Genomic DNA, 13422 nt, shown 5'->3' with positions numbered 1-13422 from the left:
GGGTTCTCAGTCATCCTGTATATTAGCAGGAACTGTTGTAATGCTTTATCCGTCGGTGTCCCGATCGATTTTCTAAGGGCACGCTTTATCGTATCTACGAACCTTTCCGCTAATCCATTTGATTTCATGCAGAAACCTTATTGTGTTATCTGTCGTTGGGTTTTTTACCGCTTTACTTCCGGTCATCTGGAAAAACTATCTACTATGATTAGGTAGTATTGTCCCTCGATCGGTCCAGAAAAGTCTAGATGAATGGGTATCATGGATGGTCAGTTTTTTCCAAGGTTTATGAACTATCGGTGGTGTCTTAGCGGCTAACGCACAACCTTTACATTTGTTTACTATTAATGCAATATCCACATCCATATTACGCCAGTAAATATAACTCCTCATAAGTGTCTTCCTCCTATTTATACCCGGGTGTCCTGTATGAAAATCACGTAAGATTTTTTTCTGCAAGGTTTTCGGTACAACCACTCTTTCACTATATAATAATACCTCATTGCATAAGGAAAATATACTTTGCGTTTTTCCGTCATTTCCCCTTAATTTTTTCTTTATGTCTTTGATGACGTCGTCATTTTCAGCCTCCCTTTTTATATCGGTAAGCGTGACTGGTAATTCTCTTATTATATTCGCCACCATGTTTTTTCCTCATAATTGGAACGTATAGCTGCAATTACTGACTCTTCAAAGGTTTCATCCCTTTTCGGTATAAGCCTTGACAATCCATCCGCATGACCTATTTTTCCCGAACGTAGATGTTTTATTTGAAAATCATAATTTAGCAAGATCGTACCCCAACGGAGTAACCGATTTGCCGTATATACTGGTAAGCCCTTTTTTGAGCCGAAAATAGTCACTAGGGGCTTGTGGTCTGTTTCCAGTATAAAATGTCTTCCGTACAGATAACGGTGGAATTTCGTCACCGTGGAAATAATGCTTAATGCTTCCTTTTCTATTTGGGAGTAAGCCTTCTCTGACGGAATTAGGGTCCTTGAAGCGTGCACTATAGGTTTCTTCGTTCCATCTGGCATGATATGCTGTATACATGCTCCTATACCATACGAGCTCGCGTAACTCGCAACAATTATTTGTAATTTTGGGTCGTAATAAGTTAAGGATAAATCTGACGTCAAAGTCTTTTTAATTTCCTCAAATGAGTCTTGACATTTTTTTGTCCATATCCATGGTGTTTCTTTCTTCAATAATTCATTCAGCGGAGCTCTTAGGTCGTGCATGCCTTTGATAAATACTTGGTAGTAGTTCGCGAGGCCTAAGAAGCTCTGTAAAGTCGTCACGTTATGTGGTGCTGGCATGTTCCTAATTGCTATCGCTCTTTTTGGATCCAGGCGTCGACCATCTTTACTTATTATTTGTCCTAAATACTTGATTTCGTCTAGACAAAACTCACATTTGTTTTCTTTCACCTTGAATCCGTACTCGTTTATTCTTGTGAACACTTGTTTTAAATGCTCTATATGTTCACTTATGGATGCGCTCCTTATGATTATGTCATCCAGGTATGCACAAGCACAATCTAAACCGTTCGACATTGTGTCCATCGCTTGCTGGAATATCGCCGGCGCGACTTTTATCCCGAACGGTAATCGGTTATCCTTGAATAACCCTTTGTGTGTGTTAAAGCATAAAATCTTTGAGCATTTTTCTTCTATCGGAATTTGCAAATAGGCGTCGGACAAATCTACTTTTGAAAAAATCTTCCCACCATTTAGTTTGGCAAAAATCTTTTTCGGGCTTGGTAAAGGGTAATGGTGATCTTGTAGCATATTATTTAACCCGGTTGAAAAATCTCCGCAGACTTGAATTTGTTCCGATTTCTTCTTTACGTACACCGTAGGCGCTGCCCAAACGCTAGTTTCGATTTTCGATAAAATGCCCGTTCTTTCAAGTCTTTCTAATTCGCTATCTATTTTGTCTAATCCGGCGAAAGGCACGTTCCGTTTTTTCTTAAATACTGGTGTTGCATCCTTTTTTAGCTCGAACGAAGCTTTAAATTTATTACATCTTCCCAGTCCCATAGTAAATATTTCTGGGAATTAGTTCTTTAGTTCATTTTTAATATTTTCTGATGTTGTGGTGCAGCTGGTTATTTTTTTACAAAAAGCGTTCATCGGTTTATCCCAAAGGTTGAATTTTTCAATAAAATCTGTTCCCAATAAATCCTCGCTTTCTTTAATTACGAAGATTTTCAATTTCTTCGTCGTGCCATTTAAATTAATGGGCAGGCCGACTTCTCTTTCAAATTTGATTTCGTCTCCTGTCACCGTTCTAGCACCCTTACTTGACTTTTTCAGAGTCAGTTTATCCAGTTTTTTCCAAGTGCTAACGTTTATTACCGACAAATCTGCTCCAGAATCAAGTTGAAATTTTATTTGTTTGCCGAAAATATTAACCAACATATATTTTCGTAAATTGTCTTTCTCTTTGTCCTTTGTTCTCATTTGATGTACTCTGTATTTTGTTCTGCAACAAATACTCTTATGTCCGACTTTGTCGCAATCGAAGCATCTGGTATTTTTGTAAGGACAATCCTTTCCCCAATGTTTTTCATTACATCTTCCGCAATTATTACTTGGTCCCGATTTTCTATAGTTCCTTTGACTTGAATCATAATTTCGTTTTCTGTAATTAGAGTTTGAGTATTTATAACTCGCGTAATCTTTTGGATTTTGACGAGTCTCACACTTCTTTGCCCTGCGTTTCTGCCAGATTTTTTAATCTTCCTTATGTACGACACTCCTGCTTCTTCTATATCTCTGGAGTCTTTTTTTTAGTGATACTGCCCTTTGACAGTCTTCTGTTAACTTTTGCAGTGTCAGACCTTGTTCTGTCTCTAATTTTAAGAGAACGCGTCTTCGGATCTCTGAATTTTTTGGAGAAACTAGCCCTTGTGCAAAAATTAAACATTTGAAGTCGTTCACCGTAAGTTCCGATAATTTAAAATTGTCGCAGTGTTTATTCACTACTGACGCATATGTCAGGTAGTCCTGCTCCTCCGTTTTCTTAAGGTTCATACACGACCATCTCTTGTGAAAAAGAGACATGTTCGGTCCGAATAACTCCTTAAGAAGTTTTACGGTCTCCGCGAAGTCTAACTGATTCGTTCTCCTTGGCAATATGAAATCAACAAATTTGCAATGTTCACTGGTACCAAGCTTTCGAAGTAATAAACTTACTTTCTTTGCGTTTGACCAGCTTTCGCAATCTGTTTCGAAAATATCTTCATACCTCTTAAAGTATGCCTCAAAAGTTTTATCCTCTTCCGGTAGGTACGTGAACACATCTATGCTATTCACAATTGTTGTGTTGGAAAAAGTCGTATTGCTTTCCTGTGCAGAATTAGTCGTTAATCTTTCCAACAAATCTTTTTGACCAAGTTGCATTTGCTCTATACATTTAAGAAGCCGTTCATTTTGTCTTTCGTCTCTTTCTTGTAGTTATTTTTTCTGTAATTCGTCTCTGTCTTGTAGACGCCTTCTCTGTACTTCGTCTCTTTCTTGTTGACGCATTTGCATTTCCGCGAATAACTTGATAAGATCCTACATTTTGTTTTTCAAATTAGTAAATCAGTCACTTTTACAATTTTCTTTCTTTAGTAACTACGAACAACCGATTTCTTTTGTTACGTTATTAATTACGTACAAGAAAGAAAAAAATCCCTTCTTAGCACACTGAGAAAAAAAAATCACTTTTTCTTTAAAAACCGTCTACCTAATAAGTTCACGGTATCCTAGCGAAACACTTTTTTGTGCACTTTGCAGAAAAGGTTACTGCAACTTTCAAGTTTTTTTTTTTCTCGTAGGCACTTTGAAATAAAGTGCTTGCTGTTTTATTTTTTTTTCAAGTGTCCCGGGTTTTGAATTTCCTTTTCAAGTAGTCACAAAAAAATCTTGGTGTTTTGCAAGTATATCGCATTCGACAATTTCGTAGTTGCTGCGTTTTAAACATTGAATTCCCGAGTTAATTTTTTTCAATCTTTGACAAGTAAGTATTTTCCGAATACAACTGTTGAGTTTGATAGTGTATTTTCTCACGCATAAATCTTTTTTCGAAATCCCGTCGCCACTGTTGTGTCTGTATCAATAGCAACACGAACGCAGAAAGTAAAGGTAAAACAAATATATTAAGACGAAAATATAATACATATTTACAAAGGTGCAATTGTACTGCAGTTGTAAGATTGTTCGGCAGAGGGCGTGTTAAAGTCTTTCATGGAGCAACTGGCACATGCGTCTTGCCTATCCGGCGTTCGAACACAGCTCCCCGGTCTTGCTGACTTGATACCTTTATCTATACCTAGTTCACCCACGTATGCTAATTAGTGGGCGTCTCCACAACAATAGATATATAAATTAGAGCTTTATTTTAAGCAATATGGCTAATTCTACACGCAAAACGCTCTCGTTTGAAGGTAAAAATGGCATTAATCTTAACTGTGGAGGAAAAAGTAAATTTCAGAAATAGCTGATGTTAATCATAATTCTAAAATTTTCGTTCATGATATAATTAGCTGGTATAAGGTAAAAAAAAACGTTAGATACAAAAATCGGCACACCTCCAAGAACATCGCAAAAGGAAGATCAAAGAATTGTCTGCAAAATACCGTTTTCAAATGTCGACACCAATTGCCCATAAATTTAATGAAAAAACATACGAGGTGCCTTCAATAAGTTTCCAGATTTTTTTCGTATGGACATTTTTATTGATATTAGACACATAAAAATCTAGTCCCCTCTAGTAATCTCATCCGGCTGCAATGCACTTGTACCCTTTCAACAACTTCAGGAAGGCTCTTGTGTAAGCATGTCAATAACCATCATCACAGCCTCTTTCGTCTACTCAATTGTCTCATAGCAACAGCCTGTAAGGTTTTTCTTAGGGAATAACCAATAGTCTCAGAGAGCAAGGTCTAGATTATAGGGAGGGTGAGGGGCTGTCTTGATGCCCATGTTGGCCAAATAGTCTGTGACAAATCTTCCGCATCTTCAGTTCCTCCCAAATAATTGTGATTTTACAGTTTCTACATTCGTATCAAACTGTGCACTTATTCTCTATATAAACACACGACGGTCTTTACCAATGAAATTCTTTATTTGGCCAATCAACTCTGATGTTCTGACTTCTTCACGACTCCCAAACCTCCCATCATCGCTTACAGACTCCCTGTCTATCTTGATCTCTTATGCCACCCAAAAACTGATGATAGATTCATGCAAGATGGTTCAAAAGCTGAAGTATTCCATACATTTCTATAGCATTTTTCAAGTTTAAAACGTAATTTTATTGCCTATCATTCTTCTAAAAATCACGTCCAGATTGCATTTTTGCAATTAATCAATTGTGACAATCATGCTTTAGTATGGTGTATTCCAATTCCTGCTGTAGCTGTTCTTTGGAACTTGAAATCATAAATACTGGCCAGTCATCTTATAAGATGTATAACAATAACATACTGAATTTTCAAAAGTCTACAACAATTTGAAATGCCTGTACAAAATGTCTGAAAACTTATAGAAGGCGCCTCGTCAAATAAGATTTTAAGGAAAACGGTTGTTAGCAAGCTAAAAATTGCATGAGTGTATGCCCATATTCCAGCTTTGAAGCCTTTCATACGATACGAAACGGCATACCTGGAGTATGCAAGAGAACATGTTGTTTGGATGGACGCACATAGGGATACAGTTCGTTTCAGTGACAAGTCCGAGTTTAATATATTTGGTTCTGAGGGCAAATCGTACGTATGGCGTGGAACAGCTGAAAGACTGTCTTCTCACTATGTCAAGAAACCGTAAAGTTTGGTGGCGGCAGTGTGATGGTGTGGAGAATTATTTCATTTTCATGACAATTTAAATGCTAAGATTTACAAAAGATTTCTTCAGCATCGTGGGGTACCAAAATTACGCCATATTTTTATGAATCTCCTATGTTCATGCAGGCCAACCAAGCACTTAGCTAAAAAGCTCAAAAGATTATTGATTTTATTTGAAGAAGAAATAATCGGCCTAATGAAGATGCGAGCTCAGGGCCCCGATCTGACTCTAATAGAAAATGTTTTGGAAAAGCATTGGCGAAAAAAAAAAAAGAAACCAGGACCACATATGAGTGTCATTGAAAAACGAATGGGAAAGATTACTGCTGATTTCTACAATAAATTAATTAAATAATGTGGTCGACGATGCAGAGAAATCAATGAGGATAAGAGGATGTTTACCTAAAATATAATTTTGATGATATTTTGTTCACCGTCAAATATTAACAAGGTCGTTCTATAACTTTTGTCCAGTTGTCTATTTCCTTTGTTCCATTTAAATTTTATTCGCACAAAAAATATCATGTACATTTTTCTAACTTGATATAATATTTATGTATTACACCTTAAGCTTTATTAAGTAAAAATTCCATTGCTAATCGCACTTTACTTTTTAAGTAATACATATATTAATGTCTTTGTTGTTTTTGTTCCTTATATTATGTATAGTAACACACATATGCAGCTTAAATTAATAAGGCTACCTTCATGTACTGAGGAGCATGATTGGAGTCATCTGAGAAACTGGTTTGGTAGCACGGTTCTATGTTCTTGCTTTGTGTTATTTTTTTTTCTATTTATTCATTTGCGATATTTTTATCGGTGTCGCAGGGCTAGCAGCAGTAGCCATATGCAAATGATCAAGCCGGCTGCACGATGTGACGTCACAGCAGAGACATAAGGGCACACGTCACAGATTCGAGGGGTGTTCGGAGTAAAGAAGATTCAAATTGTTCGAGACACGAGAGAGTGAAATGACGTGTTCGAGATACGAGTGTTAGGAGAAGTGGGATTCGAGACGTGTTCGAGACGCATGGGTAGGGTCAGAGCAGAGGCGAGAAGTCACATGCGGCCGGAGAAGGAAATTAGCTGTGTAAATATATTTTTAATGCGTACTTAGAAATACCAGGTATAAAGGCTTTTGTTAAAAAAACAAGTGCGTTGAGTTTTTTCTTTATACTGCTTCTTTGCGACGGAGTTTACAACGTGTTGAGTCTGTTAAAATATAACGAGACAGTTTAAAAAGTGTACAACGTTATAATTTTACCTGTACCATTTTTTATTTTGCCATTTATGTATAAGTAATATAACGCATATAAGTAATATATATGTGTGTGTGTGTGTGTGTGTGTGTGTGTGTGTGTGTGTGTGTGTGTGTGAATATGCATATACATAGTAATATATGTAATTAATTTATAAATAGCAATATAAGTAATATACGTTCATAATATTAGTTACTAGTTATACCAAACCGAAGCTGCCCGGGATTTACTTTCAATTCTGTTTCGTTTTATCTTTTTATTTAAGACATTTTTAAGTTGTAAACTTGAAGTTATCTCCCTTCTATCCACCATATATATATATATATATATATATATATATATATATATATATATATATATATATATATACGTAAATGATTTTTAATATAATTCTGGTTTTCTATTGTTTGGGCTTAAATTATTGTACCTTTAAAATTGGTTTCTAGGAGAGCATGAACGACAGAAACACTTATTTCTTTATTATCATTATCATTATCATTGTTGTTGTTGTTGCTGTGATGATGATGATGATGATGATGATGATGATGATGATAGTAGTAGTAGTAGTAGTAGTAGTAGTAGTAGTAGTAGTAGTAGTAGTAGTAGTAGTAGTTAAGCTATAATATTAGACAGGTTTATATTCTATGTTCCTCAAGATTAGTAACGCATCGATAGAAATTTGTGGTAACGGTGTAGAGACTGTAGAGATATCTAGAAATAAGTGCCGACGGTTAACATGTAGGGAAGCGGTAGCGCGCCAACCTGGAACTTTTCAAATACAAGAATGACGTAATTATTCAAATTTAGGTTTTTTTTACGAATACAATGTGATAGAATAAAAGACGGAGTTTTTGTTCGAAATAGTTTGTTTTTTTTTTTGTCGTTTGGACGCCACTTCCTCCGTCGCTTGTGATTTTATTGCTGGTAAGAGAAAAGGGTGAAAAGAAGAACTGCTGCTGCTTATGTGAAAAACGAAAGTTTTTTTGTCGTGAGGAAGAATAATACAAAATAATCCGACTCGAATTTTTGTTTCATTTTCAATTCGAAATAATTTACCTGACTCAAATATATATTTCAGTCACCTAAATTATGAATAATGTTTCAGAATTTAAATTAATTATATCTTGAATGTGAAGAAATACGTATTGTGTTGACTATATACTCGTGTAAAGAGTGAAATAATGAAATAAAGTTTGTAGTAGGCAAACATTTCATTTATTAATAGTTTGCCTTCGACAAAGTATAAATAGTAAAACGAGACAAGTAACCTAAGATTAAACGCACATAATTCATGATACTAATATGATAAAAATTCTCTCAAGTTATTCATGTTAAATGTTATAAATTGGGTTTCTAAGCCAGTAAGTAAAGATTGTGTAAACTAGTATGAATTTCGGCGATGGTTGCATGTCAGGATAACCTGGCAGCAAACGGAAATAAATTCAGCTTCAGGTGGAGTGATTGAAACAAGGTTAAGAGGTTACCTCCCTTGCCAAAATGCTATACAAATGCAAGTGTTGGATGATATTACCTAGAAAAAAAAACGTTATGTGATTGGAGGACAGAATAGAGTTTTAAAATAGTCGGATTCGGGAAGCGAGAGAGGTGATATGCGTCCGAAAATGTGGAGAGAATCTAAACATATGTCTCCCTGATATCTACCGTCTGGTCTCTCAATCCTTATCTTAAAAATAAAACAAGTAATCAGAATTAGATTGGTCTCTCCTCGTGTAAACAATCCTTCTTTAAATAAAACCTTTCAAAGTCTCCATTATGTTTTCACACTTGAGTTTTATTAGACTAATTCAAATAGTCAATGACGTATGACTAGACGACGCAACCACTCAGAAAATGAACAATTATGAACGAAATAAAAAGAGACGATAAAAAGAATGAAAGATCAGTGACCGCGTATGTATGTAAAAAGACGTTTCTTTATGGATCATTTCTTGATCGCTCACTGGCGACAATAGAGATTTTTCAAATAAGATAATGATGAATCTCGATTTTTCTTCTCATTTAAAAAGGCTTTATTCGGTTATTTTTATAAAACTAATTTGAAAAGGCCTTTTTGGGTTGAAATAAATTTATAATGAGATCGGGCTAAGTTTTTGGTTGTTTCTTTTTCTTTTAACTTTTACTTTTGCTCAGTTACGTATTTAGCTTTACACTTAAGATTTCCTACAGAAATTGCGCTATTCTTTGCGTATATAACATTCTCTCTCGCGCGCTCTCTGCATATATATATATATATATATATATATATATATATATATATATATATATATATATATATATATATATTGCATCTATATGTGTGTATAAACTGCGTCTAGTAATTATATGCAAAAGATGTATTGCCAAATAGTTTATGTAAAATTCATAGCTGTGTTATTCCTTTTGAATAAAATAATTTTTAAAAGTAAATCCCTAACATCTTAATTCATAATTTTTTTTTATAAAACTAAATAAAAATTAAAGTGCTGTGTATAATTATTTAAAAAATAAAAACTATTTCGTTTTATTTCGTTTCATTTTCACTTCCGCTTTTTGCATAAACTTTAGTCATGCGGCCCATCGACGCTCTCAGTAAAGATTACCTATTTTATGTACATTTGATCAAACATTAAAACAAATTATTAATTCAAGTCAAGTTGCATCTTGTTTGGATTTGGCTTGCATATATTATTATTTATGAACGGATATCTATATTTATTACCTGGAAACATTGACGAAATTTATAATTTATTTATTAAAAGAAATAATTCAGCTAATTGATTGATGTTTTCATTTTGCTTGTTTATTATTTTTTTATTATTTACTAGCAGGGGTGCCCGGCGTTGCTCGGGTGTTTGGAGGTGTATGCTGTGCAAAAAAAGCAAAAAAAAACAAAAAACATGGTTAATTTTTTAAAACTTTGACCCCTATTATGACCCCTTAAAATTTATTGTTTCCGGCTCAAATCATTTTATTAAGTTAGATCCAGGTTCAAGGAACCTATATCTAAAATTTCAAGTGTCAAACCCAAAATTGTCGGAGGAGTTTGATAGAGTTCTTAAAGGTCAAATCGTTGAAATTTGACCCCTTAACAGCCAAATTTCTGGCTGACACCCGTCACATCGATTTTCCCAAATCTCAGTACCCGGTATTTCAAATTTCGAGTCTATAGACTAAAAATTGACAGAGTTATTGCGTAGGGAAATGTATACAGACAGACAGACACACAGACAGACAGACAGACAGACAGACAGACACGTTCACTTTTATAGATATATAGATTATAAACCTATAATGTGAAAACTTATTGTGTTGAATTAAAAATCCCGTTGTTTTTTTTTTAATTGTAAAACCTCATTTTTATTATTCCATGTTTTGTTTTTGTATTATTGTTTATTATATTTGTCTGTCATTAATGTAAATAACTGAAGCGTGAATAGTCATGAAAATAATGATTTAAAACAGTAATATTTTCACTTTTCTAATCAAAATTTTATGCGTAACGAAGAAATATCGGTGACGATGAACGCAAAACGAAGGAAGGTAGATGCTGAATGCCGACTTTTAAAAAGCACTTGGACATTATTTCTTTCATCGAGCGCAGTGGAAAGACGATTTGTCTCAAATATCAAGAAAGCTTTTCTGTGAATAAAGTAGCAAATATAAGGCAACATTACAAGACGAACTTTACTCCGCAATAAAACAAAGATAAAGTTAAGCAATTAAAGTTTCGATTTGAAAAACAAACTTCTTTTTTTATGACAAATAAAATTACCAGCTATGAATTTACTAAACGCATCGCTGAAAAAAATGGTCATTTTTTAGAGAACGGAGTTTTATACATCGTTTGTTCAGAAAAAAATCTTTATTTGAAACCATCAACCTTTTTCCGAGGACGGTCATGTGGCGTATTGAAGAAATGTCAGCAGACGTTTAAGATCAAATAATGTATACCCCCAGCAATGTGCAATATGTTTTCATTGCAGTCGATGGGAGCACGGACTCAAGTGACACTAAATAACTTGCTGTCTTTATGCAAGGAGTGACTTCTACTTTTCATATTTTGTTCATTCATTCGAAGCAGATATTTTTGAAGCTTTGTTATAAATGATGCCGGAATGAAATTTGATTTCTGGAAGCTTATGGTATCACAATTAATGGTACTCTATCGATGGTAGGAAAAGGGGCTTTGTTACACCACTAAAATAACATATGGAAAGCCTTGGAATCTAAATATTAATTAACTTAGACGTCCGGTGTCACAAAAAAACATCGCGAAAATTAATTAATGAGAAACGAATTACCTCCCTTAATAGTCGCTCTTTATCAGTTAAAAATCATTAAAACCATTTCCTCTTCAAGGAAAAGTGTGTGTGTGTGTGTGTGTGTGTGTGTGTGTGTGTGTGCGTGTGTGCGTGTGTGTGTGCATGGCAACACACCAAATAACGCATCAAAGTTTACTAAATCCTGGTTGAAAGAAAAGGGATTCGTTGAAGATTCTCTTATACCTTCAAATAACTTTGACTTGAATCTCATTGAGAACCTATGGAGCATACTCAAAGGAGTTATTTATTCTAATGAAAGAAAATTTAATAGCAAGTGTGATTTCTTTGAGGCAGTTACTGTTGATGTAAACAACTTACCATCAGCAAAATGTTTACAATAAGCTGAAAAAAAAATGAGCAGTTGTGTAATAAATTTTACTTCTTATAATTTCTTTAAAATATCTTTTATTTTAAAAATAAACTGTTTTCTTTTATATTTCCTGTAAGAAATTGACGAATTTCACAATTTTACATAAGTTTTACAAGGTATAATAATGTAAAAGTATTAAAAATAAATAGTTGTAAATGAACTACTCACAGTCAAATTAGTCTGTTTTCTGAACTTAGGAATTTTTCCCATAAAACTCATTTAAAATTCTCCAAAGAAACTGAAATATGGTGACATATTTTAGGGAGAGAGAGCGGGAAAATGGTTTACACATTCCAGGTTTGGATTTGGATTTTTCGTACTCAGTGATTCGCAATTGCATTTTGAGTGTCCCACGCATTAAATCAACCTCCACACGAGTGTAGCTTACAATTTTTTTCTATATTCATAGTTTTTAAAATATCATTCTTCATCAGTTTCTTTATCAGTTTCCCTCTCATTCAGGAACCTGAAAATGCCTCGGACAAGCAAATTATCAAATCAGAAAACTCCTGGGAAACCACGACCGCACGCAGATGTCTACGCGTGAGTAGTCTTGCATGACATAATAGATTGAATTTCATTCTTCGATTCGTTTCTATTTCGTGAGTGACTGATGATTTAAATGGATTTTTAACAGCTTTTTAAATGGTAAAAAGTCAAACCATGCCATTGAAACCATGGTATGTCTCTGAAATGTGTAATATACAGTTTTTAAATAAATAATTTGTTTATTAGCCCTCACTTTTGCGATTGAACACTTTAATGATTTATTTTTAACAAATCTCGACACCCTATACACACACACACCTCCCGACACACACACACACACGCACACACACATATATACGCGCGTGTGTGTGTGTGTGTGTGTGTGTGTGTGTGTGTGTGTGTGTGTGTGTGTGTGTGTGTGTGCGTGCGTGTTTGGGAGGTATCACTCCGGTTGTTCTATACTCCTTAGCCCTTCACGACAACTTTTTGTGGTCCCAACTGTCCGTTCCTACCATTCTTTGATGGGGGATATTGATGTCAGTTTATGTAAAAAGGAGATTTTCTATTCAACATTTTAATTGGATTCATCACATTCATTGTTTCTGTAGATGCATGTTATTTTCTCCTTTATTTTACAGGAAATTCTTTGAGAAAAACATCGCAAAGCAAAAACAGAAGCAAATAACATTAACCGTTCAAAAAATAGCTCGTGGTTGGCTCACACGAGTCATCTTGAAACGTCTCAGCAGAAAGGTAACATTCATCTATCTATCTCTCTATCTATCTCTCTATCTCTCTATCTATATATATATATATATATATATATATATATATATATATATATATATATACATATATATATATATATATATATATATATACGATAAAGACTATGCGAAACAAAATCTATGTTCCTCTCCAACATTTCATTATATCTAACTCCAATGCAAGTCCAAGGTTCAACCTAATTATAAAAGCAAAAATCCTTATGATGTACGAATATGTACTCACCACAAAAAGAAAATATCATATTCCAAAATATCACGTAAAATGATCAAGTAATTTTTTTCGAGTTTTAACGATTTTAATTCTAAATCGTAGCCATTACAATGTTGATTTTGATCTCGCTAACTCGAATTGAGTTGT

At 34.3% G+C, this 13422-nt stretch overlaps 1 protein-coding gene across 2 annotated transcripts in view; it reads left to right on the top strand.

The window, feature by feature from the left end:
- LOC145241528 (uncharacterized) overlaps positions 1-13422 on the top strand; it is a 96402-nt gene that overhangs the window by 45710 nt on the left and 37270 nt on the right. For both annotated transcript variants that reach the window (XM_080104573.1, XM_080104572.1), the window contains exons 6-7: positions 12250-12330; positions 12915-13029. In XM_080104573.1, the coding sequence (XP_079960699.1) occupies positions 12250-12330; positions 12915-13029 (196 nt within the window). The remainder of the gene's footprint in view (positions 1-12249; positions 12331-12914; positions 13030-13422) is intronic.

Source organism: Euprymna scolopes, chromosome 20, assembly GCF_053919585.1.
Source record: "Euprymna scolopes isolate OS-2025 chromosome 20, ASM5391958v1, whole genome shotgun sequence".
In the NCBI taxonomy this organism is placed as follows: domain Eukaryota; kingdom Metazoa; phylum Mollusca; class Cephalopoda; order Sepiida; family Sepiolidae; genus Euprymna; species Euprymna scolopes.
This window is presented reverse-complemented; position numbering and strand designations above follow the sequence as displayed.